Source organism: Lissotriton helveticus, chromosome 7, assembly GCF_964261635.1.
Source record: "Lissotriton helveticus chromosome 7, aLisHel1.1, whole genome shotgun sequence".
In the NCBI taxonomy this organism is placed as follows: Eukaryota; Metazoa; Chordata; class Amphibia; order Caudata; family Salamandridae; genus Lissotriton; species Lissotriton helveticus.
Window position 1 is genome coordinate 96,077,035 of NC_136068.1, and position 17,882 is coordinate 96,094,916.

Sequence of the window (17,882 nt, forward strand, 5' to 3'; positions counted from 1 at the left end):
AAGGCGGACAGTAGGGCCTTCAGCTGTAGCGGTCGTCAGGGTTGCTGAGGAGCAGGGTTTGAATTTCGGCGGGAATGCTCGACATTGTGCGACTCTGGGCAAATCACTTAATTCCACAATGTTGGTGTGCCGTTGTGTAACGTACTGGAGCTCGTGCGAGGGGCTCTGATACCACATGGCTAACCGGTTAGTGGTAATATTGTGACGGGGGCGCGCAACATCTTGCAAATCTGGGGAAATCACTTCATTCCTGCATGGTGACGTTGCTAGTGAAGCCATCAGGTTTGGCACACCAATGAAATAGGGGTAAACCCGTTTTTGGGGGTCGAGTTTGGCTGGGTCGTTCAGCATGTTGGGTTTGGGCCAAAGCACTTGATTATCTCTACTGTTGTGTCGGTCGATAACGCAAGTGACGGAGGCTGGTGCTCTGATACTCCCATTGCCAATCAGTTGTAATCTAACAATTGGGGCGAAGTGGTTGGTGTTAAATTCATCTGAAGACTTTTAGTGCAATAAGTGGCCCTAGTGCGCGCTTAGAAGGGATGGTGGTGCAATTTGTATCTTAAGCCTCGGTGCAATTTGTATCTTAGGCCTCGGTGAGGGGGCGTCACCAGCATCGGGATGGCATCTATTACATGAGGTGGGAGAAAAGGATGGGGGTGGGCGGGGAGCGTAGGGACGGCTCAGAGGCCTGAGGCAGAGCGCACCATATGGAGAGGGAGGGGGGTGGCAGTGGGAGGGTGATTGATGGGCGGGGCAGTGCTGGGGAAGCCTTTGATGTGGCCTGGCGGCCGTGGAAGCCGGGCCTTTGAAGTGAAGCTAAGCTTCACTTCAAAGGTGTCGGAGGAATGCGGGCGGCTGTGCACGCGCTTTTAAGCTCAATGCACATGCGCATTGAGCTTAAAAGTCACGGGCACTGCAAGGAATCGCCACGATTCCTTGCAAGTTAGATAAAGAGTAGATGAGCCCCTATAGTCTCGCTTGCTCGATGCGCATGCGCATCGACAGGCGAGACCTAAAAATTGATATAGTAAGCAAATGTATAGTCAAGTAGATGCTAGCTCTGTTGGATTAAGGAGAGTTTTAAGTCAAATGGTCAACAACAAAGAACACACAGTTGTATTTAGTTCTTGTGCTTTGCGTGAATCAAAGCTTCACTCTAGTGTGATTGAGAGAGAAGCACTTGTTTGTGGGGAGCCTCTGCCTCTGAAGAGGCACTATAATCGCGGTCCGAATTCAGGTTGGAGGCCAACCTGGCAAAATCTGCTGCGTGGGGACCCTTAGCGGTCTTTTCACTGGTCCTAGGGTGCAATGGGGTGGTAGGCAGCAACCCTGCTGTTCGGTGTAGCCACAGAGATGATGTTTTAATGGCTCAATGGCCCGTACCACGGCTCGGTTGACAGAATGCCGCACCCCCACATCCAGTGCATTTACCAGGTCTTGCGCCAGGGACCCCAAGGGTTCCTTATTAGAAATAGTCCTCTTCATAAAAATGTGCCATACTTTGTTTTTCTGCAGTGCAGTAGAAATGTCCCAGCAGGATAAGACCAAGGACCAACACTGTAAAACTAGGGTGGTGACACCCTGAATCAGGAGAAATAACGGGGGAGTAGAACCAACCCCAAGCAAGCCAGGTCACATAATCACTGGACTGAGTAAATATATGGTGTAGGGAGGGCTGGTCTGCTACTCTAGGCAGTGTTTTCCAACCCTGCTGAGGATCAGCTTGTAGGGCGTCAAATGGGAGCAGCCACAAGGGTCTGGAAAAAAAAGGAGCAGGTATACGAGGTTCCCCGCGTTCAATTTAAGCCTTTCAACTACTGAAAGCAGATAAAATGGCCACTGTGCATGTGCAGTGCTGCCCCCTCATTGAAATAAAGAGAGGACCACTCGACACTCTGGTAAGATGCGGATGCCAGGCGCCCCGTCGGGAGGCAAAGCCCTCCCAGCACACTGTAAATAGTTATGCCTACCGCCCAATGCTCTCTTTTTAACAAACGTGTGTGCGCACTGCGCTACTATCTTGAAATCAGACTTATTGATACATGCACAATAAACAACTTTAGGCAGCGTGATCCGTGCTACTATCTTTAAATCAGCATATCAGTACACCATAATCAAAATTAGGCAAGTTAAATCACCACATCTAATGGACAAAATTGAAGTGCACATAACGGGCTGCGAAGCAGCAAAGAAAGAGGACACTGAGATGCTGTGAAGGGTTTATGTAGGGCAGTGGGTCTATGGCTGGTCACGTGATATTATAGTATCATGTGAAACTATTAAAAACGTTACTGTAATTGGCTGCTGTTTATAAGTAGTAAAGAAAAGAGAAGCATAATGGGAGCCTCCGGTCCTGACATAGAATGCAAGGATCATCTTTGAGGCATTGTGATAATATTACATGGTAAGGTCTCACAACCATACCACAAAATGTTCTACTTTCCTACATATGTGCAAATCTAAAGTCATGTCCTTTGATCTCCTGACCAGTGCTTCACCCCCCAACACCAAGAATATCTGTGAAGGTCACTTTTAGTTCTGTGTTGACCCTGTAAGAAAGCAAACTAGCTGTTTCTGTTTTGAGACATTTCCTTTCCCAACAGATCACTTACCATATATCACTGTACAAGGCTGAACTATTAAGCATTTTGCTTACTGCCATGCTGTGGAAAGCTGGAACTGTTTCGTATTGCACAAATCCTTGCTTAAATTATGTCTGCCACTTGTTAAGTTGTAAAACACTATATTTGCACAGGCCTCGTGGTATGGGGATCCAGATGACATTTGACCATTGAGATGTTTTTTATAAATACTGGCCCAGTCTTCAGTCTCAGGAGGAGACTGGTGGATGATGTTCTCCAAGGCTCAACACACTACCCTGGCATCTCTGCATAAATCTGTATTCTGGTATTACCTGAGTAAAGTGTATTTTTTCCACAACAGTACCATGCCTTCTGTTCTGGAAACTGTGCCAGAAAAAGTTGTGATGACTTCCAAACATATTCACCACAGCTTTCAGTAGACTCATACCGAAAATGATTAACACAACAATCAAATACTAGAGTTCCAGCAATTCCACCATTGACACTGCACCACATCAGCAGTAAATAAGTACTCACCTACAGCACACTAGAGCTACATTAAACACCACCATTGAAACACAACACTGCCTGAATCAATTATCTGTAAACATAATAAAACAAGCATTGGCATAGCCAATAGGTCTCGCCGTTTTGGACCTTATAAGTGTTTAGCCATGCAACAGTTGTTGTTGCACCAAGGATTTTGTGCTGCATAACTAAATATTTATAAGTTCCCAAAAGTGAGACCTATTGGCTATACCAATGCTTGTTGATAATTGGCAACCTTATACAATTTATACAATTTGTTGTGGTTCAAGGTACTCCTAAGGGTAGTATATCGAAGGCATAGTTGGACCATGGTAAGACTGTCATTGTAATGCTTTCAATCCTACTCCATAGGGAGAGTTGCAATTTTTACTATTTCACTAGAATAGTTATTTCTGCAATGGTTTAAGGTTATTTGTAATCATCTCATGTATATTCCTGCTGGTTAAAATGCCTTGATAATTCAATTTCTTTGTAATCCACTTGACATGTAGTCTTCTATAGAGTGTGCAGTCCTATATTTAGACATGGACATTGAGTTGCACTTTGGCCAGTTTATTGTATATCATGAGAACCTTGAATTCTATAACCACTTGTGATAAATTTGAAATTGACATGCAGGGCGATAAGTGAGTTAGTAGGATGTTGTTGGCATAAGGCTTCAGTTTCATGGTTGACTGCGAAATGCATTTCCTTAAAAAAACAATTGAATATTTGAATTGACAGACTTGAGATGCGTGTTGCGCCTTTAAGTACAAAACATTTTACAGTGTAGAGCAAATAGCGCTTTGAACAAGGATTAAAACAGTTAAAAATGTATGGAGGAGTCTTTCATCTTTGCCACTTTATTACGAAGGGGAGAAAGAAGAAAAGAAGCAGCAAGCAGGAAGGGGGTTCGGGCACGAACAGGCGCTCTCGGAAAGCATCTGACTTTTGAACTCTGTCTTTGCCTGCATTTGTATTTGCAATGCAATAGGTCTCGTATTTGCGAGATTTTGAGAGCTACTGGCATTCTAAATGACAATGCCTTTAATTTATGTGTTTTGACAACCTGCAAGTGGTGCATAAAACACGCCCTTTCTACTTGTAGTCCTTGTTGACTTAATAGCACCAAGAGATTTTGTTTTGGTAGTGTTTGTTAACGCTATGCGAATGTTCATTTAAAAATAATTGCATTAATAATGATTATAATTATTAATATGAAGGAGGCTCTTCCTGTACTGAGACTAATGGAAGCTTGTCTGCTACGGTTTGTGCTGTATCCTGGTGTGTGAGAGAAACAAGCAATGCTGCTGTCAGTGCTGGAATATTCGACGTGAGGGAAGCTTGCACAGCTGCTGCCTGTGTTGTAACTGTTCTCTATGCAGGGGATGGTGTTGGGGTGGGGGGGGAGTGTGTGTGTGTGTGCGCGCGCACCCTGCTGCTGCCTGTGCTGCACCGGTTATGCAAGGGATGCTTGCACTGATGCTGCCTGTGCTATATCTGTGCATGTGTGTGTGTGTGTGTGTGTGTGTGTGAGAGAGAAGAAACAAGTAGAACTTCTGTCTGAGCTTTACATGTTTTATGTGTGAGGGAAGCTTGCACTGCTGCTGCCTGTGCTGTACCTGTTCCATGTGTGAGGGAAGCTTGCACTGCTGCTGCTTGTGCTGTACCTGCTCCGTGTGTGAGGGAAGCTTGCACTGCTGCCGCCTGTGCTGTACCTGCTCTGTGTGTGAGGGAAGCTTGCACTGCTCCTCCCTGTGCTGTACCTGCTCTGTGTGTGAGGGAAGCTTGCACTGCTCCTCCCTATGCTGTACCTGCTCTGTGTGTGAGGGAAGCTTGCACTGCTCCTCCCTGTGCTGTACCTGTTCCGTGTGTGAGGGAAGTTTGCACTGCTGCTGCCTGTGCTGTACCTGTTCTGTGTGTGAGGGAAGCTTGCACTGATGCTGCCTGTGCTGTACCTGTTCTATGAGCGAGGGAAGCTTGCACTGCTGCTGCCTGTGCTGTACCTGCTGCGTGTGTGAGGGAAGCTTGCACTGCTCCTGCCTGTGCTGTACCTGTTCCGTGCGTGAGGGAAGCTTGCACTGCTGCTGGTGCTGTACCTGCTCCGTGTGTGAGAGAAGCTTGCACTGCTGCTGCCTGTGCTGTGCCTGCTCTGTGTGTGAGGGAAGCTTGCACTGCTGCTGCCTGTGCTCTACCTGCTCTGTGTGTGAGGGAAGCTTGCACTGATGCTGTCTGTGCTGTACCTGTTCTATGAGCGAGGGAAGCTTGCACTGCTGCTGCCTGTGCTGTACCTGCTGCGTGTGTGAGGGAAGCTTGCACTGCCCCTGCCTGTGCTGTACCTGTTTCGTGTGTGAGGGAAGCTTGCACTGCTGCTGGTGCTGTACCTGCTCCGTGTGTGAGAGAAGCTTGCACTGCTGCTGCCTGTGCTGTGCCTGCTCTGTGTGTGAGGGAAGCTTGCACTGCTGCTGCCTGTGCTGTGCCTGCTCTGTGTGTGAGGGAAGCTTGCACTGCTGATGCCTGTGCTGTACCTGCTCTGTGTGTGAGGGAAGCTTGCACTGCTGCTGCCTGTGCTGTACGTGTTCTATGTGTGATGGAAGCTTGCACTGCTGCTGCCTGAGATGTATCTGCTCCGTGTGTGAGGGAAGCTTGCACTGCTGATGCCTGTGCTGTACCTGCTCTGTGTGTGAGGGAAGCTTGCACTGCTGCTGCCTGTGCTGTACCTGCTCTGTGTGTGAGGGAAGCTTGCACTGCTGCTGCCTGTGCTGTACCTGTTCTATGTGTGAGGGAAGCTTGCACTGCTGCTGCCTGTGTTGTACCTGTTCTATGTGTGTTGGAAGCTTGCACTGCTGCTGCCTGTGTTGTACCTGCTCTGTGTGTGAGGGAAGGTTGCACTGCTGCTGCCTGCGCTGTACCTGTTCCGTGTGTGAGGGAAGCTTGCACTGCTGCTGCCTGTGCTGTGCCTGCTCTGTGTGTGAGGGAAGCTTGCACTGCTGCTGCCTGTGCTCTACCTGCTCTGTGTGTGAGGGAAGCTTGCACTGCTCCTCCCTGTGCTGTACCTGCTCTGTGTGTGAGGGAAGCTTGCACTGCTGCCGCCGGTGCTGTACCTGTTCTGTGTGTGAGGGAAGCTTGCACTGCTGCTGCCTGTGCTGTACCTGTTCTATGTGTGAGAGAAGCTTGCACTGCTGCTGCCTGTGCTGTACCTGTTCTGTGTGTGAGGGAAGCTTGCACTGCTCCTCCCTGTGCTGTACCTGCTCCGTGATGAGGGAAGCTTGCACTGCTGCTGCCTGTGCTGTACGTGTTCTCTGTGTGAGGGAAGCTTGCATTGCTGTTCCCTGTGCTGTACCTGCACTGTGTGTGAGGGAAGCTTGCACTGCTGCCACCTGTGCTGTACCTGCTCTGTGTGTGAGGGAAGCTTGCACTGTTGCTGCCTGTGCGTGTGAGGGAAGCTTGCACTGCTGCCTGTGCTGTGCCTGCTCTGTGTGTGAGGGAAGCTTGCACTGCTGATGCCTGTGCTGTACCTGCTCTGTGTGTGAGGGAAGCTTGCACTGCTGCTGCCTGTGCTGTACGTGTTCTATGTGTGATGGAAGCTTGCACTGCTGCTGCCTGAGATGTATCTGCTCCGTGTGTGAGGGAAGCTTGCACTGCTGATGCCTGTGCTGTACCTGCTCTGTGTGTGAGGGAAGCTTGCACTGCTGCTGCCTGTGCTGTACCTGCTCTGTGTGTGAGGGAAGCTTGCACTGCTGCTGCCTGTGCTGTACCTGTTCTATGTGTGAGGGAAGCTTGCACTGCTGCTGCCTGTGTTGTACCTGTTCTATATGTGTTGGAAGCTTGCACTGCTGCTGCCTGTGTTGTACCTGCTCTGTGTGTGAGGGAAGCTTGCACTGCTGCTGCCTGTGCTGTACCTGTTCCGTGTGTGAGGGAAGCTTGCACTGCTGCTGCCTGTGCTGTGCCTGCTCTGTGTGTGAGGGAAGCCTGCACTGCTGCTGCCTGTGCTGTACCTGCTCTGTGTGTGAGGGAAGCTTGCACTGCTGCCGCCTGTGCTGTACCTGCTCTGTGTGTGAGGGAAGCTTGCACTGCTGCTGCCTGTGCTGTACCTGCTGTGTGTGTGAGGGAAGCTTGCACTGCTCCTCCCTGTGCTGTACCTGCTCTGTGTGTGAGGGAAGCTTGCACTGCTGCTGCCGGTGCTTTACCTGTTCTGTGTGTGAGGGAAGCTTGCACTGCTGCCGCCTGTGCTGTACCTGTTCTATGTGTGAGAGAAGCGTGCACTGCTGCTGCCTGTGCTGTACCTGTTCTGTGTGTGAGGGAAGCTTGCACTGCTGATGCCTGTGCTGTACCTGCTGCGTGATGAGGGACGCTTGCACTGCTGCTGCCTGTGCTGTACGTGTTCTATGTGTGAGGGAAGCTTGCACTGCTGCTGCCTGTGTTGTACCTGTTCTATGTGTGTTGGAAGCTTGCACTGCTGCTGCCTGTGTTGTACCTGCTCTGTGTGTGAGGGAAGCTTGCACTGCTGCTGCCTGTGCTGTACCTGTTCCGTGTGTGAGGGAAGCTTGCACTGCTGCTGCCTGTGCTGTGCCTGCTCTGTGTGTGAGGGAAGCTTGCACTGCTGCTGCCTGTGCTCTACCTGCTCTGTGTGTGAGGGAAGCTTGCACTGCTGCCGCCTGTGCTGTACCTGCTCTGTGTGTGAGGGAAGCTTGCACTGCTGCCGCCTGTGTGTGCTGTACCTGCTCTGTGTGTGAGGGAAGCTTGCACTGCTCCTCCCTGTGCTGTACCTGCTCTGTGTGTGAGGGAAGCTTGCACTGCTGCTGCCGGTGCTGTACCTGTTCTGTGTGTGAGGGAAGCTTGCACTGCTGCTGCCTGTGCTGTACCTGTTCTATGTGTGAGAGAAGCTTGCACTGCTGCTGCCTGTGCTGTACCTGTTCTGTGTCTGAGGGAAACTTGCACTGCTCCTCCCTGTGCTGTACCTGTTCCGTGATGAGGGAAGCTTGCACTGCTGCTGCCTGTGCTGTACGTGTTCTATGTGTGAGGGAAGCTTGCATTGCTGTTCCCTGTGCTGTACCTGCACTGTGTGTGAGGGAAGCTTGCACTGCTGCCACCTGTGCTGTACCTGCTCTGTGTGTGAGGGAAGCTTGCACTGTTGCTGCCTGTGCTGTACCTGTTCTATGTGTGTTGGAAGCTTGCACTGCTGCTGCCTGTGCTGTACCTGCTCCGTGTGTATCCGTGAATTCTAAAGTAAATGCCAACAGCTAGGTGCGTTTTGTTAGAAAAGCCCAAAAATATATATATTCCTAATACAGACAACTAGAAAATCGAGAGAAACGTTGTGTGTGTAAACTAAACATGCCATCAGCTCACAAAGCCAACAAGAGCGGCCGGGAAACACAAGTACGGCCGGCCACATAATTAGGGGAGGAGAAGCCGCACAGCACACGCTGGGAGAAGCCCTTTGATGTGCTGTGCGCCCGCGATGCGCGCTCTGTGCTGGGGGAGGGGGGAGGGCCATTAGCCTGAACTCACGGCAAGATCAAACGAAGGGTGGGAGGGACATTGAGGAACAGATGGCCATGAAAGTGTATGGGCCAAAAGCGCGTGCCTGTACGTGCACTCGAAGAAAATGCCACGAAAAAAAAGCGGTGGTTTCACGATCATTTCGAGCATTTCCCATTGCTTCGGAATGGTAAAGGCGAGCCCTAAAAAGCACCACTTTAACAATAACAAACGTGCTCTCCCTCCAGTAAAACACTTCTAACAAACCTTTTCATTGTACAGTATGATGACTGGTCCTAGAGCACATATGCAAAACGTGTGGCTATGTCACCCACAACACCATGGGGCACTTTAATTTCACTCAACGGTCTAATACCCCTTGCAACTTCTTGCAACATTGTACTTATTTTATTCCACAGTGTGTTACTCCCCCATTCAACTTCTCACTTTGGGCCACTATTTTCCCCCATATTCCCACTCAACGAGGTACTCCCTGATGTAATTTCTCACAACAGGGTAATACACTCACCAACTTTGCATATGATGGAATACTCCCCGCATACAACTTCTTGCTACAGGATATTGCTTTCTCCAATTCACACCAATAAGCACTCATGTACTCGTATCTCTCACTACAAGGTACCACTCTACTCCACATCCGCAACACTTGGACATGCACAAGCAGGATGTATCTGCACAATACACAGATGCATACTACATCCTCTTCCACAAACTACTACCTAGTCTACATAAAGTGTTGAAGGTTAAAGACTCTCGCAGTACTACCAAAACATCTACTTAGTACCGATCTCACCTGTTTCACTTCAATTAAAACACTGTCCAATACTATAAAGAAATACTGTAAAAACGTAGCTTTGGCAATAAGTCATTATATGGTACTGGCCAGTATAAATGTATGTTAAAATGCCCACATAGTTAGAAGTTCATACTGTCATAGACTCTGTGTTGTATTAGCCATACAACAATAAACGGAAATATGTAGAATTGAAGAAGAGGTTTATTTGTAATTAATTCCAGGGAAGAAACCCACGGATAGAAGCAGGATCTCCAGTGAAGCTGTTGTCCGGTCAAGTCTCAAGGTAAGATTCCACCGGAGAGCAGCAGCACCATGGAGACAGAACATAAAGAACACACAAGTAAAAGGGATACAATATCTCCCTTCGTAAAACAAAAATAAAAATGAGGTAAAAGCGTCAATACATATAAAAATCATTGAACTAAGCAAAACATCAATACAAATAATAATTATTAAACTTAGCAGGGATAACCACATTTCTCTTTATAACAACAGAAGGTGGATCTGGAACTAAAAACGTGTCAATACACACATTAGTACAATAATTAGTGCAATTATCACACACATCTTCATTAGAACAATTTGAAATGACATCAGAGTTGGAGAAAATGGGGTTTGGAAAAATAGAATCATGTTGTTCAATAATGTGATTCTGATCAGAGATAACATTCCCAAAATCCCAAGATGAACAATCCATAGCATTCTCTCTGTCAAGCATTTTCTTAACAATAATGTCCTTTTGAAAAGGTTCAATTTTTACAACAGCACTTTTGTTCCAGCACCTGTGATTGTTCAATAGGACAGCAGAACGTGCTACTCTTATAATTTGTTGAGGATCAGACTACTTAGATCCACCTTTGTTGATTTTCTTAGGTTTTTTTTTACAATGACCCAATCACCAACAACGAATTCCTTCTGTGCCTTAGAATGGAATTCATTACGAGATTTGTATCTGTGTTCAAAATTTCCTATAACACATTTATCCACAGATCTGTGAGAGCTCAATCCAACATCCTTGAAATTGAGTCCATTTTGTTATCAAAACAGGATTTAAAATAGATTTTGCATCTCTACCTTTCAACAGAAAGAAAGGAGAAAAACCTGTAAGAGAATGTGGAGTGTTGAGATAACTTCAAACTTTCTCTCTTAAATACTTACGTATATCTAATCCAGATGCTAACGCCGTCTGAATGCCTTCTTTACAAAATGTATTAGATCTCTCAACTAAACCATTGGCAGCTGGAAAATACAGAGGTGTTTTTTTCGTGTTTAATACAATATTTGTTTAGGAAACCAACTATCTTCTTAAATGTGAAATGTGTACCATTGTCAGACACTAATTTTTGGGGAAAACCTTCAGTGCAAAAATGTTTTCCAAAAAATCAATCACAGAGTCAGTAGTAGGAAAAGGAACAAAATAGTAAGTAACCCATTTCGACTAATAATTAGTGAGTACAATAAGATATTTCATATCACAATACAAAACATTATATGGTTCTGAAAAATCTATGGCTAATGTTTCCCAAGGTTGATTGGGTAGACTATTAACACAAAGAGAAACTTTGTTGGTTTTCAATGCTTATCAGATACTAAGCCTTTGGGACACTTGTTAAGAATTGCTCAACAAAAACATTCATACCTGGCCACCAATAAAACTTGCTACGCAATTTTTTGTGTGCCTGATATACCTGGATGACCAATATGTGCAGCTTTGACCAAAAGTTCAATGTGTTTCTGTGGTGGAACAAATAAACCATGTCTAGTGATTAAAGTGTTCTCAATACTTAATTCAGAAGACAATTGTTGATAAGGAACTAAACATTTTTCTAAATTTCTAACTGGTGACCAACCATTGACAATGTATTTGATAACCTTGTTGAGAATTTCATAATTTTCATAATGTTGAATCCAACCCTTCTCAGAAATAACTCCAAGGGTGCATTCTGAAGCATCAATGGTTGAGACAACACATTCGTCATCAACCTGCTCAGAGATATCTAAAGTGTCTTTAAGAGGTAAACGAGACAAACAATCTGCTTTAGAAATTAGACCCACCAGATATATGTTTAATCTCAAAGTTGTATCCTTGCAATCTCGATATGAGCCTAAACAACCTTGATTATGCCAAACCTGTACCATTGCCATTCGTCAACTAGATTAAGGGTTTGTGATTGGTTAACAGATCAAAAGCATTACCCCATAGATAACTCTTGAATTTTTTAACAGCCGTGAGCAAGCAAGGGCTTCCCTTTCTATTGTGCTGTAATTAGATTTTGGAATTAAAGCAATAGTACATTATTTCCCTTTATGCAACTGAGTAAGAACAGCTCCTAGTCCAAAAGAACTTGCATCCACAGTGACAGTACATTTTAAACCATAACTAAATGGTTGAAAGGTAGGAGCATTTTTAAACATGTCCTTAACGTTAATAAAAGCATATTCATGACATTGTTACCAAATAAATGTTTAACTTTTACAGGTTAAACATCTAAGAGGCTCAACACATAATCATAACCATGCACAAAGCGTGCATAATATTCATGGAGTCCCAAAAAAGATCTCAGAAAATCTTTATCCACAGGTGCTGGAGCGTTAATAATGGCATCAATTACGTTTTTCTTTGGCTTAATAACTTCAGAGGTGATAGAATGACCTAAATATTCTAATTCTTTCACAAAAAAAATTACTTTTTCTTTGGAAACTGTCATACCTTTGTCATGTGAAATCTTTAAAACTTGTTCTAAAACAGTATTATATTTATTAATACCATTACCAAATATCAAGATATCATCTTGAAATGCATGCACCCCTTTGACGCTTCCAAACAACGAGTCCATTAATTTCTGAAATACGCTAGCTGCTGAAGCTCCTCCAAAAGGAAGCCTCATATATTTGAAAGCACCAAAAGGTGTGATAAATGTAGTTAAATCTTGGGATCTTTCAGAAAGTGCATCTTGGTGATACGCCGATTTAAGATCAATAAGCGAAAAATGAGTAGCTTGACCGACTGCCATTAACATTTCTTGAATAAGTGGCAAAGGATGGCAATCCACAAGAATATTCTTATTCAATATGTGTAAGTCTGCACATAGACACACATTTCTATTTTTCTTTTAGCTAAGACCACAGCCGAAACCCACTCTGATGAATCAGTAGGGTTAATAATGTTGTCCATGCACGTACAATCCAAAAGATCCTTTAACTCCTTCCTACCACTGAGTGGTACACTCCTAACTTTATGTTTAACAGGTATAGCATTTGTTTTAGCTTAATGTCATGTACTACACCGTTGACACAACCTATTTTGTCCTCAAAAACATCTTTGTACTTATTAAGAATTGCATCCAATTATTGTGAATTATTATTTGTTCATACATTGACTGAAGCAATGGACATGTCTCCTAGAATTATGGGAGTATCACTACCAGGTTTGAGCCTGATACCCATTTTTCCCAGATCATGCCATCCAATAATGTCACGTCCCTTTTTAGATACATAAACTTTAGTGGCTATAGATCTACCCAAAAGATTCACTGTTTCATGGAAATAACCTACCATGTATATGTCCTGTCAGCTAAATGCTTTAGGATTAACATCTGAAAGAAAGAGTTTATTTGGAAAACAATTTTTGTAATAAGTCAAATCAGACAGTATAGTAATTGGTAAACCTGAATCTGCCATAATTTCAAGATAAACATTTCCAATGCATGCTTGACCTAGAGGTGCTTTAAAAGATACCTCTGAATCATTGAGGTTAACATTTAATATCAAATTATTAATCATATTGTCTTCAAGTTTCTAAACTGCATTCACCCTCATGGGAACAGTACTACTGTTCTTGACATTAGATCTGCATACGCTCTAAAAGTGCCCTTGCTTTTTGCACTTGGCACACCTACGACCAAAAGCAGGGCAAATGGGATTATTCACAATGTCTGTTTTTGAGCCACATCGATAGCATACAAACTTCTTTCATAGAACAGGATTAAAAACAAGCTGATCACGTATATAAATGTCCAACATGTCTCCCAATTCTCACTTAGCTGCTAAAATGTGTAATTTAGAAATAAAATCTTCTATGCTTTCCTCAGCTAATTGTTTTCTTTTGTTAAATCCATGTCTTTCTACCATTATATTAGGTTGTTCAATTAATCTTTTTTCTAACCTTTTTTTAGCTTCTGTGAAAACATTCCAGGGTATAAACTGTCATGGAGCTTTACCATAGCAATAATGTAACTTTCAAAAGACTTGTACCACTGTTGTCATTTTACTGGAGGTTTTCCACGATTCTGTAAAAATTGATTAATCTGCTAAGGTTGAATTTGATAAGCCATAATGTGATATAGATGGTAGAATAAATCAATAATAAGGTATTTGCCCTGTTGAGTGGATAATGAAGAAGTGAATAAAAGGCACTAGTCTTTCAGGCTGATAGGAATGAATAAGAAACTGTCCCGAAAATGTACCAACAACTTGTTACTCTTGCTGGTAAAATAGTAAAATTAACTGGCCCGACTTCCTCACCTGTTCCTTAACGTCAATACTGCTCGATAATGTTGCTGATAAATCGCTGAATTAATAACGGTGGCAGTCTGCAGCTGACTGCTTAATTCTTGTAGTTACCAGGCAACAAAGTGGAAACAATTTGGCTGCCACGCAAGGTCACGTTGTATGATCTCGCGTGATGACGTGTGACGGCTGATTCAGCAAACGCCAATCGTTGTCTCCTACCCGGCTTTTCACGCGCAACAGCGTGGAACGCTGCTGCGGCTTGAAAAATGCAGCCGCTCAGCAGCTCAACCAATCGCTTTCTGAAAGCTACAAATAGATACAGAAAGCTTACCGATTGTTTCATAAAGAAGAAGTCTTCGCTATTTGTAGAAGTTCGCGTAGGCTTCTTACTCTCAGCGCTATTCCCAGCTGTGAGTTAGTAATGATTCAAATTTCCCTCTGGTGGGCAGATTCTCCCAGTGGATCCAAAATCAAAACCGCTTGTCGCTAAATAATTGTTGTATTGGCCATACAACAATAAACAAAAACATGTAGAATTGAAGAAGAGGCTTATTTGTAATTAATTCCAGGGAAGAAACCCACGGAGAGAAGCAGGATCTCTAGTGAAGCTGTTTTCAGTTCGAGTCTCAAGGAAAGAATCCACCAGACACAAGCAGCAGCACCATGGAGACAGAACATAGAGAAAGAACGCACAAGTTAAAGGAATACAACACTCTGCCGCACAATTTACATTTAATCACATGAATATACATTTACTAGAAGCCCAATTTGAGACCTCTACCAAAAAAATTTAGCAAGCCCTGGAGAATTAAAGCCGTTCTGTTTAGCGTCGCCAGATGACTTTAGTGATCTTGCGTATGGTTTTTTTGACAGCAGCTTAGAGTTTAAACATTTCAACTTGATAGCCTAGCTAAGTCCTATGCAAGAAGAGGAGGGTTTTGTAAATAGTAAGTCCAAAGGAAGCCAACTGTCTCAAATGCTATGTGTATCTTTCCATAGTTCAGTCTTGCAAAGTGTCACTGATATGGGGAATTCCATCAGCTGGGAGGATGCGCATGCGCAATACTACCGTCAGGTCCCACTTGTACGTGAGGGCGGGGCTATCCGCACGTCACTAGTTACTGGGATCCTGACGTACGGGTCAGACTGCTGCTGCCATAGAGCGGAGCGAGACTCTGCCTACGTCAGGTATAAATCTAGGCGTTCCATGGAGACACGCCCACCTATGACGCTTCTGTATATGAGGCTCGGCCTGGACGCGGGTGCGCGGCGTAGGAGACCCCGGGGGGAAGGACGTGGGCCGGAGAGGAGAGGCGCGTTTAGACCAGTGAGAGGAGCGAGGCCGTTTCCGAGTGGGTCAGCGGAGCCTCGTGGAACTTAGACCGAGTGGATTTCAACGTGGAGCCGTCAGCGTATGGTTAGCCAGCAGGAAGCGTCCCGGACCTCGGAGCAGCGGAGTGTTTGAGCGGTCGGGTCGGACGCAGCGGGCAGGATGAGTTCAGGCACCCCCTACATCGGGAGCAAGATCAGCCTCATCTCCAAGGCCCAGATACGCTACGAGGGCATTCTCTACACCATCGACACCGAGAGCAGCACCGTGGCGCTGGCCAAGGGTGAGGACGGAGGCTTGTATCGGGGGTGAGAGGTGGGCGTCTGTTGGAGGCTTGGGGCGCGCCTGGCGAGGGTTTTGGACTCGGGTGGTGACGGAGAGAGGGAGCAACTGCGGTAACACTGGGGTGCTGGAGGGTAAAGTTAAGACGCGTGAAGGTGCGACACATTCCGAGCAGCGGCACAGGCCGAGCGTGAGCTCCCCGGCCATAAGGCTCGGGTGCGGCAGGTAAACAACATCGGGGCTTGGGTAAGTGTGAGGCGCTGCGGCCTTGAGCGGAGCTTAATCTGCGCAACCAATTATTACTCGGCTCCACAGGTGCTAACCAATAATCATTGGGACACCTGTAGACGCCAACCAATTGTAACCCACTCGCATGGCCTGCTCGGGGATGCGTCATCACGCTTGCAGCTTCACATGAGGACGTGGGAGGCGGAGCCTATAAATCACAACATAACCTTTAGGGGGTGGAGCGTCGCGCGATCCTTCGCTGGGCAGCCAATCAGGCGAGCCGTAGGATGAGTGCCTCTACATCTGTGTGGGTCTCTCGCCAGCTCTCTTAGTGCCCGGCGGGCAGTCTGCAGAACGGAGCTCCTGTGGAAGAAGGGCCCGCAGTCTGCGAACGCGGCTGCCTTCCTCCTGTCAGTTTACTTAATGGTTTTGACTGGGGTTATTTATTTATGCGTTTTTATATAGCGCGGACTTTACCCGAAGGCGTCAGAGCGCTTCACAAAGGAACGGAAAATTACAAATGAACAAATTACAAAAGCAGGCGATAAGTTACATGAAGTAAAAGTGACAATTGTGAGCAAACAAAATACATGAGGTAGCAAACGGTGCAATACAGGACGAGAGAGTGACAAGAGTGCAGGTTACAAGAGAAAACAAAGCCGATCTTCAGCCCTCCCTGTTCAGATCTCGTGCTCAGGTCCAGGACAGGTCCTAGGATATGTGGGGCCCGGGCAGCATAGGAACATCTGAGGCCCCTAAGCCTCACATGCTAATGACATTTTTTGTTTTGTTTTTTTATAAACTAAAAATGTGACCCCCCCCCCCCCCCCCACACACACTCATGCCGGCTGCGACTGGGATTTGTCAATGGTGGTTAGCAGTTTAAACTAAATGAGTAACTACAATAAATGATTTTACTTTCACCTTGTTGTTTTGACCTAAAAGTAGCCTCTTCACACACGCTTGCATAGAATCATAACTGCAATGCAGGGCCATTGCTCATTGTGCTCTGCAGAGAGGCCATATTTTGAACAATCATGTTCTCTGAACACTTTTTGACCCACAGACAGGCACAGTGTGAAACTTGTACTGTCTGCACCCTCTACTCCAAAGTGCTCAACTGTAGCACCTGTTATAAATACCTGGATGTAACTCAGTACAAAGGGTGAACTATCCAAGAGTATTATGCTGTGAAATGAAATACAGAAACACACATGCTGGAAATATTTACCACTCTTGCGGAATGCAAGATTAAGTAAAGAATGGGTAAAGAACAAAATCACTGCCATTACCCCAACATCAGGACCACTGGAATTATGCGGCAGAAGATGGCTAAATTATGTGGGGGATGGATGGATTATGTAGCAAATGCATAATGATGCAGAAATTGCTGCTACCGCACAATTGCATAATTCCAGTGGCCACATGTGGCATCAGACTAGGACAGAAAATAGGCCCCAGTACCAAAATAAAAGGGGCCCCCATGAGTTAGCTAAAAAGGGTCCAATGTTTGCAAACTAGGGCACTTTTAAACTTGTAAAGGCCCTGCTGTATACGTTTTTCTGTAAAGCATAGTTGCTGCAGGCAATGTTTGCTTTAATGTCATAAAAATCAACAGTAAAAACTGGCACCTGACCATAAAGCAGGTTAACAACTAGCCAAAAAAAGCCAACATACTGACCTGACAGCAGGGCTTTAAGTGGGATGAAAAAACTACGGGGGTCTTTCAAAGGGGCATGGCTAATGTAAAACATGGGTACAAAGGTTCAGTCATTTTTTATCCCTGCTAGGTGGGAGGGAAAAGGACGCCCTTCTGGAGGGCTCACAACCTGGGTGGCATCCCACCTAGGCTGCGAGGCCATACGGTTACCGGTCCCCTCCAATGACATCCTCGTGGTTTTATTGTCCTGGCCAAATCTAGCAAAACTTGTCCTAATAAACATCTATTCTAGGCCAGTTGGAAATGCCAGGGAATCATCCACTATAGATGAACTTTCGGATTACTTATCCGAATTACCTAGTGATCTATCCTATGTAGTAGGAGGGGACCTAAATTCTCATTTCGAGCCATTACCAGGCCTGTTAGAGGGTTTCCCAATGGAAGAAGAGGCCAGGT

The 17,882-nt window shown here is 45.5% G+C and overlaps 1 protein-coding gene across 2 annotated transcripts in view; it reads left to right on the forward strand.

Moving 5' to 3' along the window:
• The first annotated feature begins 15,147 nt into the window (after nucleotides 1-15,147).
• LSM14B (LSM family member 14B) overlaps nucleotides 15,148-17,882 on the forward strand; it is a 47,225-nt gene continuing 44,490 nt past the window's right edge. The window contains exon 1 of one of the 2 annotated variants that reach the window (XM_078651588.1): nucleotides 15,148-15,539. In XM_078651588.1, the coding sequence (XP_078507714.1) occupies nucleotides 15,419-15,539 (121 nt within the window). In that variant the 5' untranslated portion in view covers nucleotides 15,148-15,418. The remainder of the gene's footprint in view (nucleotides 15,540-17,882) is intronic. The other variant, XM_078651589.1, reaches the window with a different exon arrangement.